This window comes from Symsagittifera roscoffensis, chromosome 2 (genome assembly GCF_963678635.1).
Source record: "Symsagittifera roscoffensis chromosome 2, txSymRosc1.1, whole genome shotgun sequence".
In the NCBI taxonomy this organism is placed as follows: Eukaryota; Metazoa; Xenacoelomorpha; order Acoela; family Convolutidae; genus Symsagittifera; species Symsagittifera roscoffensis.
In genome coordinates this window covers 23212211-23227583 of record NC_087063.1, presented here as the reverse complement: position 1 = coordinate 23227583, position 15373 = coordinate 23212211, and the positions used below count along the sequence as shown (strand labels likewise).

General features: G+C 35.4%; 1 protein-coding gene across 2 annotated transcripts in view; it reads right to left on the bottom strand.

The window, feature by feature from the left end:
- LOC134839383 (anillin-like) overlaps positions 1-10375 on the bottom strand; it is an 87315-nt gene extending 76940 nt beyond the window's left edge. For both annotated transcript variants that reach the window (XM_063854913.1, XM_063854914.1), the window contains exons 1-3: positions 9754-10375; positions 5134-5438; positions 413-963 (exon numbers count right to left, since the gene is read on the bottom strand). In XM_063854913.1, the coding sequence (XP_063710983.1) occupies positions 413-963; positions 5134-5438; positions 9754-10362 (1465 nt within the window). In that variant the 5' untranslated portion in view covers positions 10363-10375. The remainder of the gene's footprint in view (positions 1-412; positions 964-5133; positions 5439-9753) is intronic.
- Positions 10376-15373: the final 4998 nt, after the last annotated feature.

Sequence of the window (15373 nt, the reverse complement as noted above, 5' to 3'; positions counted from 1 at the left end):
CTCCTTCCCTACCTCTACGCTACAGATCTTTGATACCGTGAAACTAAAGTGCTATTTGTAATATAATAGTTGGCATTGGCTCTACTTAATAGGTAATTATCGATAAAAAGAACAATTTCAAAATGAACACTTTTTGTCGCAACAATATTTGCATCGCAACAATATTTGCGACTTAGGTTGAAAAAAAAGAAAATTCGAAGTATAACACAACCTTTGCTTGTGTAATAAATGTTAGTACCTTGATCATCGTGTTTTTCGTTTTCCAAGTTCGCGCCTCGATGAACCTCAGGGCTCGTGTGCGATCCTAGAGTGTTATATGCTTTATACGTTAAATTTTCTCACTAAATACTGTAAATTCAGATTGACAATACAGTCAGCAAAATGAATGAATGCAAAACATACGACGACTCACCAGTTTGCCTACTATTTGTACCAGTAGAAGAGTCTCCGACCACTTTGCCCAACTCTAGTCCAGGTGCTCGCTCTTTTGGAACCGGCTGTCGCTTCAGATCCCTCGACTTCTGCAGAAGCATTTTCTGTAACTCGCTCATACTTGGATCTATACATAGATCTCGCTCTCTAGCCAAAAAAACTCGCGACTCACTCTCATTCTCAGTAATCGCTGTTTTCTTAGCTTCATTCTTGACCACAACTATAACACGTGCATCTGCAGGTTTCTTGACTATCTTTTCTGCGCGATCTTCAGCATGACTGTTCAACAAATTCTGTTTACATTCAGTTGTAACTGACTCTATAGAGTTAAGATCAGGTTTAGAAACCTTATTTTCTTTAGCTTCGTCAGACACTTGTCCCTGAGGAGTATCCTTTTTACTCTTCTCTTCGCTTTGATAACATTCTTCAGCAGATTCGAAATCTTGATCGGAATCCGAGTCTGTACGCTTTTTGCCATGACTATTCTGCAGTTGTGTGATCATGCTTGAGACATAACTGGACACTTGTGGCCTATAACAACGCATCGCAAACTTATAACGGAAAAGATAGGTTTTTTAGGGTTCTCGCTTCTCTCGTAAAGACTCTTTTTAGAAAAAAAAATAGTACAAAGAACCAGATATATTAAATAAATCTCTGCAAAAATTAATGGCGCTTTCTCATTATACCCTTTCCAAAATATTGCAGAACCCCAAAAAATTACAGTACAAAAATGACTTAAGGGAATGCATTTTAAGGTTAAACGTTACACGAGGAGCTCAAATGGCAAAGAGCGAAAATGATTTCCATTATCCAATTATCCAACAGGGCAAAAGATGTATTATGAAGATGCTACATATGCTAATAAACTGCTAATGCGATGCAAAAATGGCACAAATAGACAACTAGAAAAAATTACCGCCGTTGTTTTTTATAGAAATGACATATGCATTGTGGAGAGGCAAGATTCAAAAATTAACACGAAAGCGAAACTAACGAAAAACAATTGAATACAAACAGTTCTGTGAGCAAAGGGAGCTCTTCTTTCAGCTAGTCAGTTAACTGTTTTTCAAATTGCTTAAAAAAACTTAGGAACGTTAAGTTATTTCATAGCTCGAATCAGTTTGATAAAAATTGTTTTTTTTTCTAAGCATGAAAGTAGCTGTTTTTAATCGATTCATTTCAGACTGAAATGAACCTGTAATCGCGAAAATTGGACAAAAAATGGGCAACTGATGTCTAGCCTTGAAGTTGAATCGAGTTCATCTGGCATAAAAAGTTTCGGACTTTTTCCGAAAAGACTTATGGAATTGACCAGATTTGAGAGTGATTAAAATTCTAGAGAGCTCTTGACTAAATGTCTCTTAAACATTGGGCTGGATGGTTGCTCTGAAGGATTCCTAAATGCGTTCTGAGCAGAATGCATTCTGATCTAACCCTTCTTAAACGTTGTGCTCGACTAGACAGAAAAAAATAAAACGTTGCGTCCATAGCGCATTAAGACTTTCATTTAAAATATAAGATAAGATTTTGCATGTAATAATGAAGGTAGCCATACTAATTTTGCATGAAAAGAATTGGAAAGCATAAAGCCACCATATGTATAAATTCTGCATTTCCAAAAAATTTCCAGATATATTGAACTAGCGCATGACTCGCACGCATGGCGCTTCAAATTTAGAGGGCAGATTACGAGGGCAGATTTAGAGAACGCCACATCTCGGAGACCAAAAGGATTTGAGCAGTCACATTTAGAGGGCAGATTTAGAGAACGCCACATCTCGGAGACCAAAAGGATTTGAGCAGTCACATTTGGAGGGAAGAGCTTCAAACCCTGAGTGTACCCTGACTGCACCCCACCATAGGCTTGAGAATTTCAAGTTACATTAACTTTTTTTTATTTCTAAGCTTTTTGAAAAACAATAAATTCAAAAAATCATAAAAAACGCCATACTCGAAAACCAAAACGATTTGAGCAGTCACACTTCAAGGCCAGATTTGCAGCCCCTGAGTGTACCCTGATAGCACCCACTAAAGGCTTGAGAAATTCAAGTTCGGTTGGTTTTTTTAATATCTAAGTTTTTTGAAAAAAAAAATTGAAAAATCATTAAAAAAGCCATATCTCGAAAAAGGAAAAGATTTGAGCAGTCATACTTGGACACCAGATATTTAACTGCTGAATGCACCTTGACATTGCATCACTGCAGGGTTGAGAATTGCAAATTTTTTTATATTTAAGTTTTTAGATAAAAAAAGAAAAATTCATAAAGAACGCCATATATCGAAAACCAAAAAGATTTGAGCCGTCATGATTGAACGTCATATTTGCAAAACTTGAAAATACCCTGATAGCACCCCACTATAGGGTTGAGAAATTCAAGTTCGATTAATTTTTTATAATTAAGTTCTTTAAAAAAATTATTAATAAAAAAAGGAAAAAATCATAGAAAACTCTATATCTCGAAAAGCAAAAAAATTTGAGCTGCCAAACTTGGACGCTAGATTTGCAAACCCTGAGCGAAGCCTGATAGGACCACACTATAGGGTTGAGAAATTCAGGTTCAGTTAGTTTTTTTTGTCTAAATTTTTTGAGAAAAAAAATGAAAATATCATAAAAAACGCCATATCTCGAAAACCATAAGAATTTGATCAGTCTTATTTAGACGCCAGATTTGCAACCCCTGAGTGAATCTTGACAGTTGCCCACTAAAGGGTTGAGAACTTCACGTTCGGTTAGTTTTTTAATAACTTTAATTTTTTTATAAAAGTTTTTAAAAAAATTGAAAAATCATAAAAAACGCCATATCTCGAAAATCGAAAAGATTTGAGCAGTCATACTCTGACACCAAATTTTTAACCGCAGATTTTACCTTGACAATACATCACTACAAGATTGAGAAGTGCAAGTTTGGTTAGTTTTTTTTATATCTGTTTTTTGAATGAAAAATTCATAAAGAACCCCTTATCTTGAAAACCAAGAATTTGAGCCGTCATACTTGGTCGCCATAGTTGCAACCCTTGAATGAACCCTGATATCACCCCACTATAGGGTTAAGAAAATCAAGTTCGGTTAGCTTTTTTATATCTGTTTTTTGAAAAAAAACGAAAAAATCATAAAAACTCCATATCTCAAAAAGCAAAACGATTTGAGCTGTCAACCTTGGACGCTAGATTTGCAACCCTTGAAAAGACCCTGATAGCACCCCACTACAGGATTGAAAAATTCAATCTCGAATAATTTTTTTTATCTAAGTTTATCTAAAAATTCATAAAGAACGCTGTATCTCGAAAACCATAAGGATTTGAGCAGTCAAACTTGGATGCTAGATTTGCAGTCCTTGAGTGTACCCTGATAGCACCCCACTATAGGGTTGAGAAACTCAAAATTAATTAAGTAAATTGTGAAACAAAAACTTTGATAGTTTTACGTTGCGAATAAAGGAAAAAATTTAGGTGTTAAAGCATTGGAGCAACAACACATTTTGAAACGCTGACTAGAGCAACTTTTTTAACCCTTGCAATGTTTTGGCCTTTTACCAGACCAGCATCGGGATTTCTTAAACATGTGCCAAATGAAATTTTTTAAGCGTTTTACTATACTATATAGCTCAAACATGCAAAAACACTATCGTTGAACATGCAAAAAATAATTCGTTGAAAAGTTTAAACATGCAAACATAGAGTTCTCTTAAACATGTGAACGTGAACATAGACACTTCTTAAACATGTGTCACATGAAACGCCAATTACATAATAGATAGATCGCTTAGAAATTTCTGAAATGCAGCTTCATTTGATGAAATAAAAATGCATCAACTGTGTTCACTTATTACTAATCGAATGTCAAAGCACATGCCATCAAAAAAAGTCGTTAAATTGCCACCAAAAGTGTCACCAATATGTGCCACTTAAGTTCGAAAAAAAGATTAGTCGTACTATGACACTAATCTCACTTAATTTTGCCCAGTGTGAACACAAGTCACTGACTGACAGCTTTATTTTTTAGTAAGTAATTGACGACATACAATATTTATGAAAATGACCAACACAGCATAGACATTATCACTACAAAAACTGGCTATTATACCGTTTCACCCCACCTGCGATTTTTTTGTTTGGAACTTTTGTTCACTTTGACCAAATGTCATGGAATTGGCATGTAAGTTAATTAACCATTTGAAAGGAAGGATAGGTAACGAGACCAGATAATCACTTCAAATCTATCTTGACAGTTCCTTCTCATTTTATAATTACATTTTATTATCGCTTCATCTGCTATAGGGCGGAGTTCCATTAGACTTAAAATATGCCTGACGTCTATCCCACCCCCTACCATTATCATGGTTATAAAACAATACAATCAAAATGAACCAAAATTACGGAATCATGAAGAATCAAACTATCTCTTTCTCTTTCAACAAATTCTCTATTTCCAATAATTTTCAATATAGTAAAAAATCATAAGAAGTGGCGTTGAAATGACTGGATTATCTATCTCAATCGTGATTTAGTTGATTCGATGGCTTACATGATCATGTTTGTGAATGTAGAGCCGTTTCCCAAATCCAAAAACAATGACCAAAATGTAAACAGATTTGCAGTAAACAGAGCAGCTCAAAATTTGGTCTTTTCTATCGCGTAGAGCCTAGAACACTTACCACGATGCGATGATAAATAACCAAACCAAAAAAGAGAACATCTTACTTTTTCGGCGTTGTGGCTTTATGGCTGCTTTTTTGTGGCTTGTTTTCTGTCTTCATTTGAATATCTAATTTAATTTCTTCGGGAAAATTCGGTTTCTCTGTAGAATGTTTAGCTGGGCTGTCTTTTGACTCTGTGGCGACGTTATCATTATTTCTCTGCAGAGTGCAACTCTTTGGCCTAATGGGGTCGTCCACATTTTCGAAACTGGACAGAAGGTTCTGCATCCGCGCACTTGATCCTAGTTTAGGTCTCTTAGATGGTGTTTCAATCCGATCGCCCGCTGACACCAGGTGGAAATACGCAAGCTAGAAAAAAAATAAAACTCAATAAAACTACGAATAATCGCACCTTAACATAGCTCGCTTCTAATGCAATAATGTCGACCTTTCGAATCTAACATTATCACTTTTTAATCTTTTGAAAAATTAGCCGTGAAAAACTAAGAAGCTTTTTTGCAGGACAGCAAAGGAAGTGAAGTAGTTTTATGATACTAGAACTTCAAATTATAAGATTTTGATCTCCTATATTTGCATTCAACTTGCAATTACTAATTAGAGAAATTTGTCAATATTAAAATCGATAATCCGGATTGACTGATCAGAAGAGGGAAGTTCAGTTTATCTCAAGAAGACCGGTAATTATATCTGGACAGAAAAAAAAACAAGAGACAACATTTTGAAAAAGCAGGCTGTTTAAATAAATTTCTGTACTAGCGTATATCATTTAAACAACCGAGGGGTCAGAAGACAAAAGCCTGTTAGCGGTCAACAAGTTATGCGGCCGCCAGTGAATTTTAATAATGCGTTTTAAAATGGTTAATAGCAACAATGCGAGAAATAAACATTGGTTTTCAGAGATAATAATTCCAGAAAACTGAAGCAACACTCAGGTTGACAGTGGCAAAATAATAAAGATAGGAAAAAAGATAAGAGATAAATTTCATTTATTTTGTGTATGAGACAACTTTGAGCACGAACACCAGTTTTGCTCACAAAGAAGAACCGAATAAAGGCATAATTACGCAACTGCTGCAGATGAACTAGTTAGTTTTCGGGGATGTCCCACTATGTAACCCGGCCCTTCAAAGGTGTCCCTGCTTTACCTATGTTCACCAAACATCCAAGATTTGCCTACCGCAGAAACAATTCATTCTGTTTTCATGGGAAACTAATCGAATTGGTTTTCAGAAAAAAATCAACTGAAATAAAACTTGCAACGATTTGGCAGTTAATTGGTTTGCGCACTTAGCGAATCGAATCGCACAAAAGAAAAATAAGCTTTTGAACGTTTTTTAGACCGAAATGAAAAAAAAAACTTAGCTAATAAAATCATTACGTCGAAAAAAAATTGAAGCACAAATTGCGGGAAAAAATATTAAGAATTGTAATCACGAATGTCAAATAAACTTCAGAAAAATTTAGCGGCCGCCAAATTAAGCCCATGATACTTGGGTGAGGAAAATACGCGCATTCAGTCGAAAAGAAAATTGTTTTGAAACGCTTCAACCCTCACACACAAAATATTTATTGTTCCCTTCTATAAAAAAGCTGCGAAAATAAAGCCGACAATTTTTGAACAGACACCAGTTGATCCAAAAAATTACTATTTTGTAAAAAAAAAAGTCCGAGTCCCCCCTGAAACTACAAGGTATAAAACTTGCAACTATGATGAAAACTGCTTACAGCGCAAGTAAAATCCGTGATTGGGCAACTAAGCCGACAAAACTTGAGCAGACAAACAATACCACATAAAAAACTATACGCAAAACTTTCGTATGTTTGTCTTAAATTCAAACTTATTTTAATGAAAATCTGAGGTGGAACACAACAGCCTGCATTTAACAAGTTTGTATGCGGACAAAACCGGGATAAATGATGCAGACGAAACCGGGAAAAATCCAAACGTGAAAACCAAGTAGAAAATGTAATTTGAACTGATTAGCAACAACAAATATCGGACATAACGAGTAATTAAGACAAAAAATTGTCCAAAGCAAAAATGCTGGCATAAAAACTGACGTCTATTTCATTTTTTTGTTCGACATCAGAAAGTTTTGGTAGGGATAAAACTGAAAAAATTCAATTACATTAATTTGCTTACACTTGAATTGCAAATGAAAAAAATACTATACAAAACGAGATGAAAATATTAAGTTACCTAGAAACAAATAGCGAAAATAAACAAAATTTGTTATTATAAAATAAAAAATCTACGAGCAAAATTGTAGCATAAAAAATTTCAAGGTTGTTTTTGAACTGATATCACTTAAAGACTTCTAACACCTAGTCTCTTGCTTAGAGAACTTATCGTTCTTCAAAATACAAAGACTAGAAATCACTTGAAGCAAAAAAATCAATTGACGTAAAAACGTAGTGAAAATCATACCAAGAAAATTGCAAAAAAAACTCTTGTCTGCAATTACCATCACCAAAAAAAGCATATTAAGAACAGCAGGCCGCTCTAGAAGTATTAAGGAAAATATCTCAACAAAGCATTAATGAAAAGAGAACAAAATCGACAAAACGTTCAAAAATATTCTAGAAAAAAATTCCCAAGGTCGGAGAGGCGACTATAAAATTTCTAGCATACCTTGTCAAAATCAGAAAAAGATTCAAAAACTTTTTAAATAAAATTTGGTTAACAAATTTGGCTAGACAAAACTCAATTTGATACCTATAAAGGTGAAAATCATACAGACAAATCTTGCATCTACCATCTAAAAGCAAACTCTTGCCCTATATAGGCAAAACACTTAAGATGTATATTCGCAAACTTGCCATTTTGAACTTGCTTTCAAATGTATCACTCTGTAAACAAAGTTATTTAGGGGAAAAGAAGTCAGGCAATCGGTTGCACTACCCTTGCTTATCGCACGGGTATTTAGATACATATTGAAAAAAAAAACAATTTCCGGCCGGGACTAGAACCTCAGACCTTAGGTTGCAGAGTCAGCCACGTTACCTCTAAGCTAAGTGGGAACAAACATAGTAGCTGTTAAGGGTAACAAAAAGCAAGTGGGCAGAGCAAGCAGGATATTCTTTACAGATATTTTTCAGAGAAATTTGTTTACGGGAACGAGAAGTTTATTTCCCGCTTACAATAAAATTGCTCTCGCAAGTATAAACAGACTTTTAATTACATTAAATTTGGTTTAAACCGGAAAAAAGACCATTCTAAGGAGAGTAAGCTGACAAAAATAAGCAGACAAACGATAGTCCGATAATTCGTTCTCCAAGTAAACAGTTGCAATTTTTGAACATATTAAAAAAAACTACCATTGAACCCCGAATCTTAAGCTCCCAAGGCAAGTGCTTTACCACCAAACCAACTGGCAAGTAGTCTGGAAGTTCTTGAAGTTTTATAATAAATCAAGCTGAATTTCTTAGATTTAGAAGAAAAGTTGTTTAATGGGAAATTAACTAGATCCCGATGTTAAGCACACTTGCTCTCGCATCTGAAATTAATTACTCATTTTTGTTAACATGGCCACTTTGAAAAAAAAAACCAGACGATTTTTTCAAAATGAAAAAACTAAAAATCACTTAAGTCATAGTATTTGAACTTGAAACCCTTATTTACATATGCATTTGCGCGAATTTGTCCTAACATAATTTTAGAGCAAAATCGTCTCAGTACTGGCTTGAATAGTGACACAGAGGCGAAGCTTTACTTTGCAAGCAAAAGCGAGAAAACGGCAAAAAGCTGCAAAGGTAAAAAAAAAGAAAGCAAAAAAGGAAACAAAAAGTTAAAATCAGTCTTAAAAATGCTGCTTAGTCAAACACTAGCCACCAAAAAAGCAGATGCTATCTAACCGCAAATTCTATGCAGCAGTAAAGCCACCAAATGAAAAATTTTACTTGCCAGTTGTGTCAGAAGAAAGCATTTCGTAATATAACACTACTTGCCTCTGCTAACGATACATAAACTGTATTCAAAATTATTATCAATATGTGCCAAAACATTGCCAATCGAAGATTGGAAAAGAGTAGTGAACGCAAGTAAACATAAAAAACTCACTGACTTTGTTGAAAAAATCTCAATTTTTGAATTTCAAAGAAGCAAATGGATGACCTTTAAGCTCTTTGAATTTTCAGAACATTTTATGCTTGGCGCTTTTTTTTGATAAAATTAACCCAACTAGAGAAAAATGGATCAACAGGTGAAGTTTTTATTCCGCTGGAAATCTAAAAATTAAATTCCACTTTCGAAACTAGAAATCACGCTTTTTTCGCGCCATTTCCACGTTCCTATATGGAGAGTGCTGAAAAAACAAAAAAATTAGCAAGACCTATATAAGAAACTTCACTACGTCCATTACTCTTAAACATAGAAATCCATTTTCGAATTTAAAAATCATTGAGAATATTTTTGAACGTAAAGCCATTCACGTATTTTGCTGTTTTGTTAAGAAGTCGTAATTAGCCTTCCTTAAGCGACTGAATTTGAATAGAACTCAAAAAGATACAACAAAACAAACTTGAGCACAAGAATGCTGAAGACTTTCCTGAAAAAACACTCGGGACCTAAACAGGTATCTTCACATCGTTCATTGATGCTCACACATGATCTGAAGATAAAGGCTACGGATTTTGCGCGGAAACCTTTGAAAACAAAACTTACAGCTGCTGTTGGTCTTGGACTTTCCTCATTTTGCCCACTTGCTGCTTCTCTTTGTATAACGTCAGTTCTACTACTTCCCGAATTCGCCGCAGATTCCTCATTCGTGGTTTTATTGTTCAAGTTTTTCAAAAATTTCTGCACATCAAACCCTGGATGTTCTACTTCAGCCGAGGACGAAAACAAGGACTTCTTCACATCTTGCGCTCGGTTCTTTGGAGTCTCAACCTGATTCGTCAAACTTGATGTAGCTTCGATCTCATTGGCTGATTCTACATCTGAACTGTCGTCTTCTCCCTCTTCTGATTTCAGAAGGTTACTTATAACCATACTTGCTTCCATGTAGCTTTCATTCAGTCTAGCTGCTTGGGCTGCTCGCATTTTCTTCACACGCTTAGCTTGCGCTTTTTCAAAATCATACTTAAGCTCTTCCTTGTCTGCACTTTCTGGTTCCGAATCCGAATCATGAGGTCTAGGACTTCCGCTGGCGAATATATCCAGAAGTTTAGCTACCTTGGGTCCAGGAGACTTTATGAACTGTCCGGTTGGTTTGCCTGGTGATTTAGAAACCTGAGCACCTTTGACGAGATTTTCTTTGCCATCTATCTCCATGATTCTCAAAAACAAATCTGAAAAAAAAACTCAATATTGCTTTTCGCATACAAAAAAAAACTAATCGCTCAAAGCAACTTCGATACAACTACTGATAAATCCGAGAAAAAATATTTCACTATTAAAAACCAAAGCTGGGCTTTCGGTTTTGAAGTAACGCTTAATCTATTATTAGCGCATCTCGAAAGCAAACAAAAAACAGAAGGCAGCAAAGAATCTAGCTGATATAGCTGATATACAAAAAGCCCCATACAAAATAGTCCGAAACATCAAAAAAAAAGGTTCTAAAACACAATCCCATACAAAAAAAAATCCAAAACCATTTGAATTTTTTGGCTTTGATCTTTTGCCGCCGACAGAATTGATCTACACTTTGAAAAATCAAACATGAGCGTTTAAAGATCAAAGAGCCAAAAATCGAACAATAATTCAGATCAAAATCAAAGGCCTCATGGTATAGCGGTTAAGGCGTTAGATCAAAGCATCGAATCCCCGGCGGCACAAAAATCTTTCCCATTTTCCGAAAAAAAAGTTGTAACTCGGGTAAATATGATAACAGGTTTATCTAGGGTACAGACAAGGGTTCAACCTTAGAGGGTTGGGCGGGGAAAAGAAAAATCAACAACTTGTATGTAGACATTAGTTTGCCGGTTTCCAATCGACTTGCTCAATTTTGAAAAATCAAGAAACTTGGAAACAATTTATTGGAATAAGAACTTGGAATAAATGAGAAAATGGAAAACAAAAGAAACTTCTGATTATAACTTAATATTATAACCCAACACAGAACCAATTCTCTGAGAAATCTTAGTAGGTTTAACCCCGGTAGCGTGGCGAACACAATAACCTTATTTTCATCTTAGGGATCAGAATCGCGAAGAAGGAACTGCTCTATATCGTGAGTTTTCTGTAGAGCTAGTGGTGGTTCAAAGCCAGTCAGCAAAGTTGGCTCTGCCATCTTTGGTCTTTCTTCGCGTCGAAATCTATTTACAGCTTGTTGATTAGCAGAATAACTTGGTAAATGAACAGCTGCTTCTCGGTTCACATCACGTAAGGCTGCGAAAAGAGTCTGCCGCGGTGATACATCAGATACTGCTGCTCGATCTTTAAGTGTTTTTCTGAACTTATGTCACCTGGATCTGGGACATTATCTCAACGGAGTCCTTTTGTACGCACACGGCCATTGTAACTTATTTGTGCGCAGCGCCAGGAAAGGGAGTTGTCTGACAGTGTTCGGTGTTTAATATAAGCTTACCCTTCAAAAATCAGTAACTCAGTATTTTTATTAGTAAGTATGATTTCCTATTTGAACAACCTGTCTCTTTTTGCATGGATTAAAAAAAGTCCCTTTATGTCTGGTATATTATTGCTTTTGATGAGTGGTCGCTACTGTTATCTAGATTTTTCTAACTTTTCTGCTAAACTACCTATTGTTATCCGGATTAGTTGGAATCAAAATGTGCTTTATCCGAGATAAATTTTCTTACCAGCTTCTGGAACAGGTTTCACTTCGATCAATGGGACTGTTTTTGGACTATTTTTGGGACTGCTTTATATGGGACAGCTTTTTTTTGTATTTTGCTGTGATTTTTCGGACTGTTTTGTGTGGGACTGTTATGTACAGACACGCTTTTATATAATATGTTTCTAACCTAAAGTGAATATTCCTGCTCGATTTTGAAGTTTTTAGTTTGCTACCGATTCCACAAATTCATGAACAATTATTGAAATTCATGAACACACACTTACATGAACTATTATGTTATATTGAAAGTTATCGCGAGTTTGTGTATTAACATTTAAATGTTCTGGTCTAGGTAGTTCGTCCATGCCCAATTTCATTAAAATCGGCCAAGGTGACCAAAAAATTTTCTAGTAACTTTTCACATGCGTGGGAAGTAACGAACAAAATTTTTTAAAAAAGGATCGACGTCGTAAAATAATAACCAACCCTTTCGTTTGAATTCCATGAGATTAGAGAAAAAAAAATTGTTACGCAAAAAAGCTAGCGTGTTAAAAAAAACGGCATTTTCCCTTGAATCAACAGCCAGTTTCACAGATTCTGAAATAAAAGGCCTGGGAGTAAAAATGCCAGAAAAGCCCACTTCACAAAATAAGTTTTCACAACACCGATAGTAGAAAAAAATGTCAACCATTTTTAGTGTGTCAGAAAAGATGGTTAAATACATTTGGTCGGGAAAATACATTTGGTCAGAAAAGCTGGGAAAATACAACTTAATTCTGTTTAGAGGTCCATTATGAATTGCGTCCATCTGATCTAATTATAAACTTATTTTTGGTTCGTCTCATCTGTTCGATTACTAGATTACCAATTGACGTAAAATTTCAGACTTTTTTGGATTAGAAGGGAAAATAATCTCATTAGAAGGATATCTTATCTGGGTACCGGTAATAAGGCCTACATGAAAATTAATCAAGGACGTATTTATGACCTCAACGTGTCAGATTTTTAATCTTCGAACCTATGCTCCCTCGCCAAGAATCTTTGATAGTCCCTGTTCGCAATTATAATAACAAAATATAACAAAAATCATGTCACAATGAAGAAGAAGAATTTATTTCTCATTGTTAATGGTAAATTTGCATATAAAGAGAATTTAAATATGAAGCACCAAAAACAGTGAGGGGACAGTTAACGAACCGAATTTGGTTACACAGCACTGCCCGTTTTATCAAATGAAAGACAAATTTGTGATCTTCAAAGACAAAAATATAAATCTGAAAACATAAAAGAAGATATTGGAAAAAAAAACTCAAGTTTGAATAAACATAAAGCAGCAGATTTAAGTCTAGACAGGTTAATGACATAAGGTTCAAGCTCTGTATCAAAACTTAAAGTGATTGTTCAATCGTAGTCGGTATAAAACCAAATTAAAGAAGTTAGTTCAAATTCATCACTCATAATTTCTGAAACTCGCTAGTCGTAGGCACCCCTATTCGGTTTCAAAAACAAAACTTGAACTTGTTCCCTTTACGGTTACTGCTTCTACTCACCCATACATTGCAAGAAGCATACCAAAATAGTTATACATTTTTTACTTCTGTTATTTCCATAAAACTCTTCACTCTAGGAAAAGTAAATGTTAATAACACAGAGGCGAACCTGCGCTTTGCAAACACTAGCAAGAAAAACACAAAAAGCAGCTCTATAAAGAGCAAAAAGAAAAAGTACAAATAAGCCTCGAATTAAAAAAAGTTCTCTTTTTTCTTGAATTAAAAAAAAAGATTCCATCGACGACCTAGAGATGATGAATTTTCACACAGTAACACTTCAGGCATGGGCGCTTAATAAATCACAAACACTAGCCACAAATAAAGCAGAGCACAGATGCTATGAAATTTCCAAGGCTACAGATCGTGATTACAGACAGAGTGCCACCAAATATGTGAGCACTTTTTATTAAAACTTTTATTTGCAAGCCAGGTTAGATAAAAGGAAGTTTCGTACTAATACACTACGCTGCTGGCTGGAGTAAACACAGATGAAAGAGAACCTTTTTCACAAGCATTTCAGAAAAACTAATTAAAGATATATGACAAAAGTTGAACTAAAAGAATGTGAACGTTTGCTCATAAACTTCAATCGTCTGCATATGCGGGACTTGATTCTGCGATTGATATTTACTCGAATATTTTTCAAAAAAATTATTGACAAATGAAGGTTTTAATTCAATTTATTTTCAGTCGCTTTTGCAGTAGCCCACCTACAAAAAAGCGACTGAACCGAGTGAGTACTTTCACGATGCCAATTTATTCAATTTGTTGAGAAGAGAGCTGAGGGCTATGAGACAAACTCATTTTGTCTATTCCGCGTCTAGCTACCCGGAGTAACTTGTCTGTTGTGTCATGCATAAGTGAAATGTTTGTTGAACACTTTGGCTGTCTAATAAAAAAACGACGTTTTAGAAGCCAATTTATAAAGGGTGACTACTCTCCACAGGCCTCTATTTGTTTACGCAGAAGCTGAACACTTTCAAGAACTTTCTGGCACCAATTTGTTAATCACAGGTCTCAAGGAATCGAAGCCATTTTTCTTCTGAATCTTTTTTGCGTTTCGAAATTTGCTGAAATAAATGGGATGTGTTCCACCGGCTGCTTATAAGGGCAGCCAAGATTCTTCAGCAACACGCATAGCGGACTCTGGGAAAAAAATACGGGGTGAAATAGCAGGGCCCGCCGATGTGGTGACGTGCTACCTTCAGCCTCACACAATGGAGAAATTTTTGACTGCTGCAATGGTGGAAGGATGAACCGCAGCGAAGAAGATGGAGTGCAGCCAGTATTTAGACAGCCGCGTATTCATACTCGTCAGTATTTAGACAAATACTGTATGAACCAATCAGAATCGAGAAAAGACCTAAATAATCCAAAATAAATAAAAATTATTTATTAATTTCTTCTTTGTCTCGATTCTGATTGGTTGAAACAGTATTTGTCTAAATACTGACCAGTCTGAATACGCGGTTGTCTAAATACTTATATCTAACCGAAGAAGATGGACATTATCTCCTTAAATCGAGGAAACTCATGTATTTATCGGAGAAAAGTACTATGTGGTTAACAATGCGTTAATTCAATAAGTACGATAACATGATGAGAACCTCGGGCATTGATCGGAATTCAGCAAAGAAGGTAAGGATCAAGAATAAGGAACTTAGAAGCGAGGGAAATTTTAGGAGAGAACTGTTGTGCATATGAGTTAAAAGGAACTCTGATTTGGACTTCATTAAGGTGCGCCAAATTGAATCCAGTAATTTAGTTTTGGAGTACTTCACGATAACGGTTTTCTTCATGGTTTGGGATCCACGGTGACCAGTACGCGACCAAAAACCCCAGTACAATAGCATCACAAGGTTTTAAAATATTAAAAGTGATGAGGCGTAACTCTGAGGCCCAATGGATCTGGGCTGGAAGCTACTAGTAACAAGTTCTCCAAACTGGCTATCTCTCAAACTCATAGCTTTTAGTGTTCAGTCAGTAGTAAGGTTAA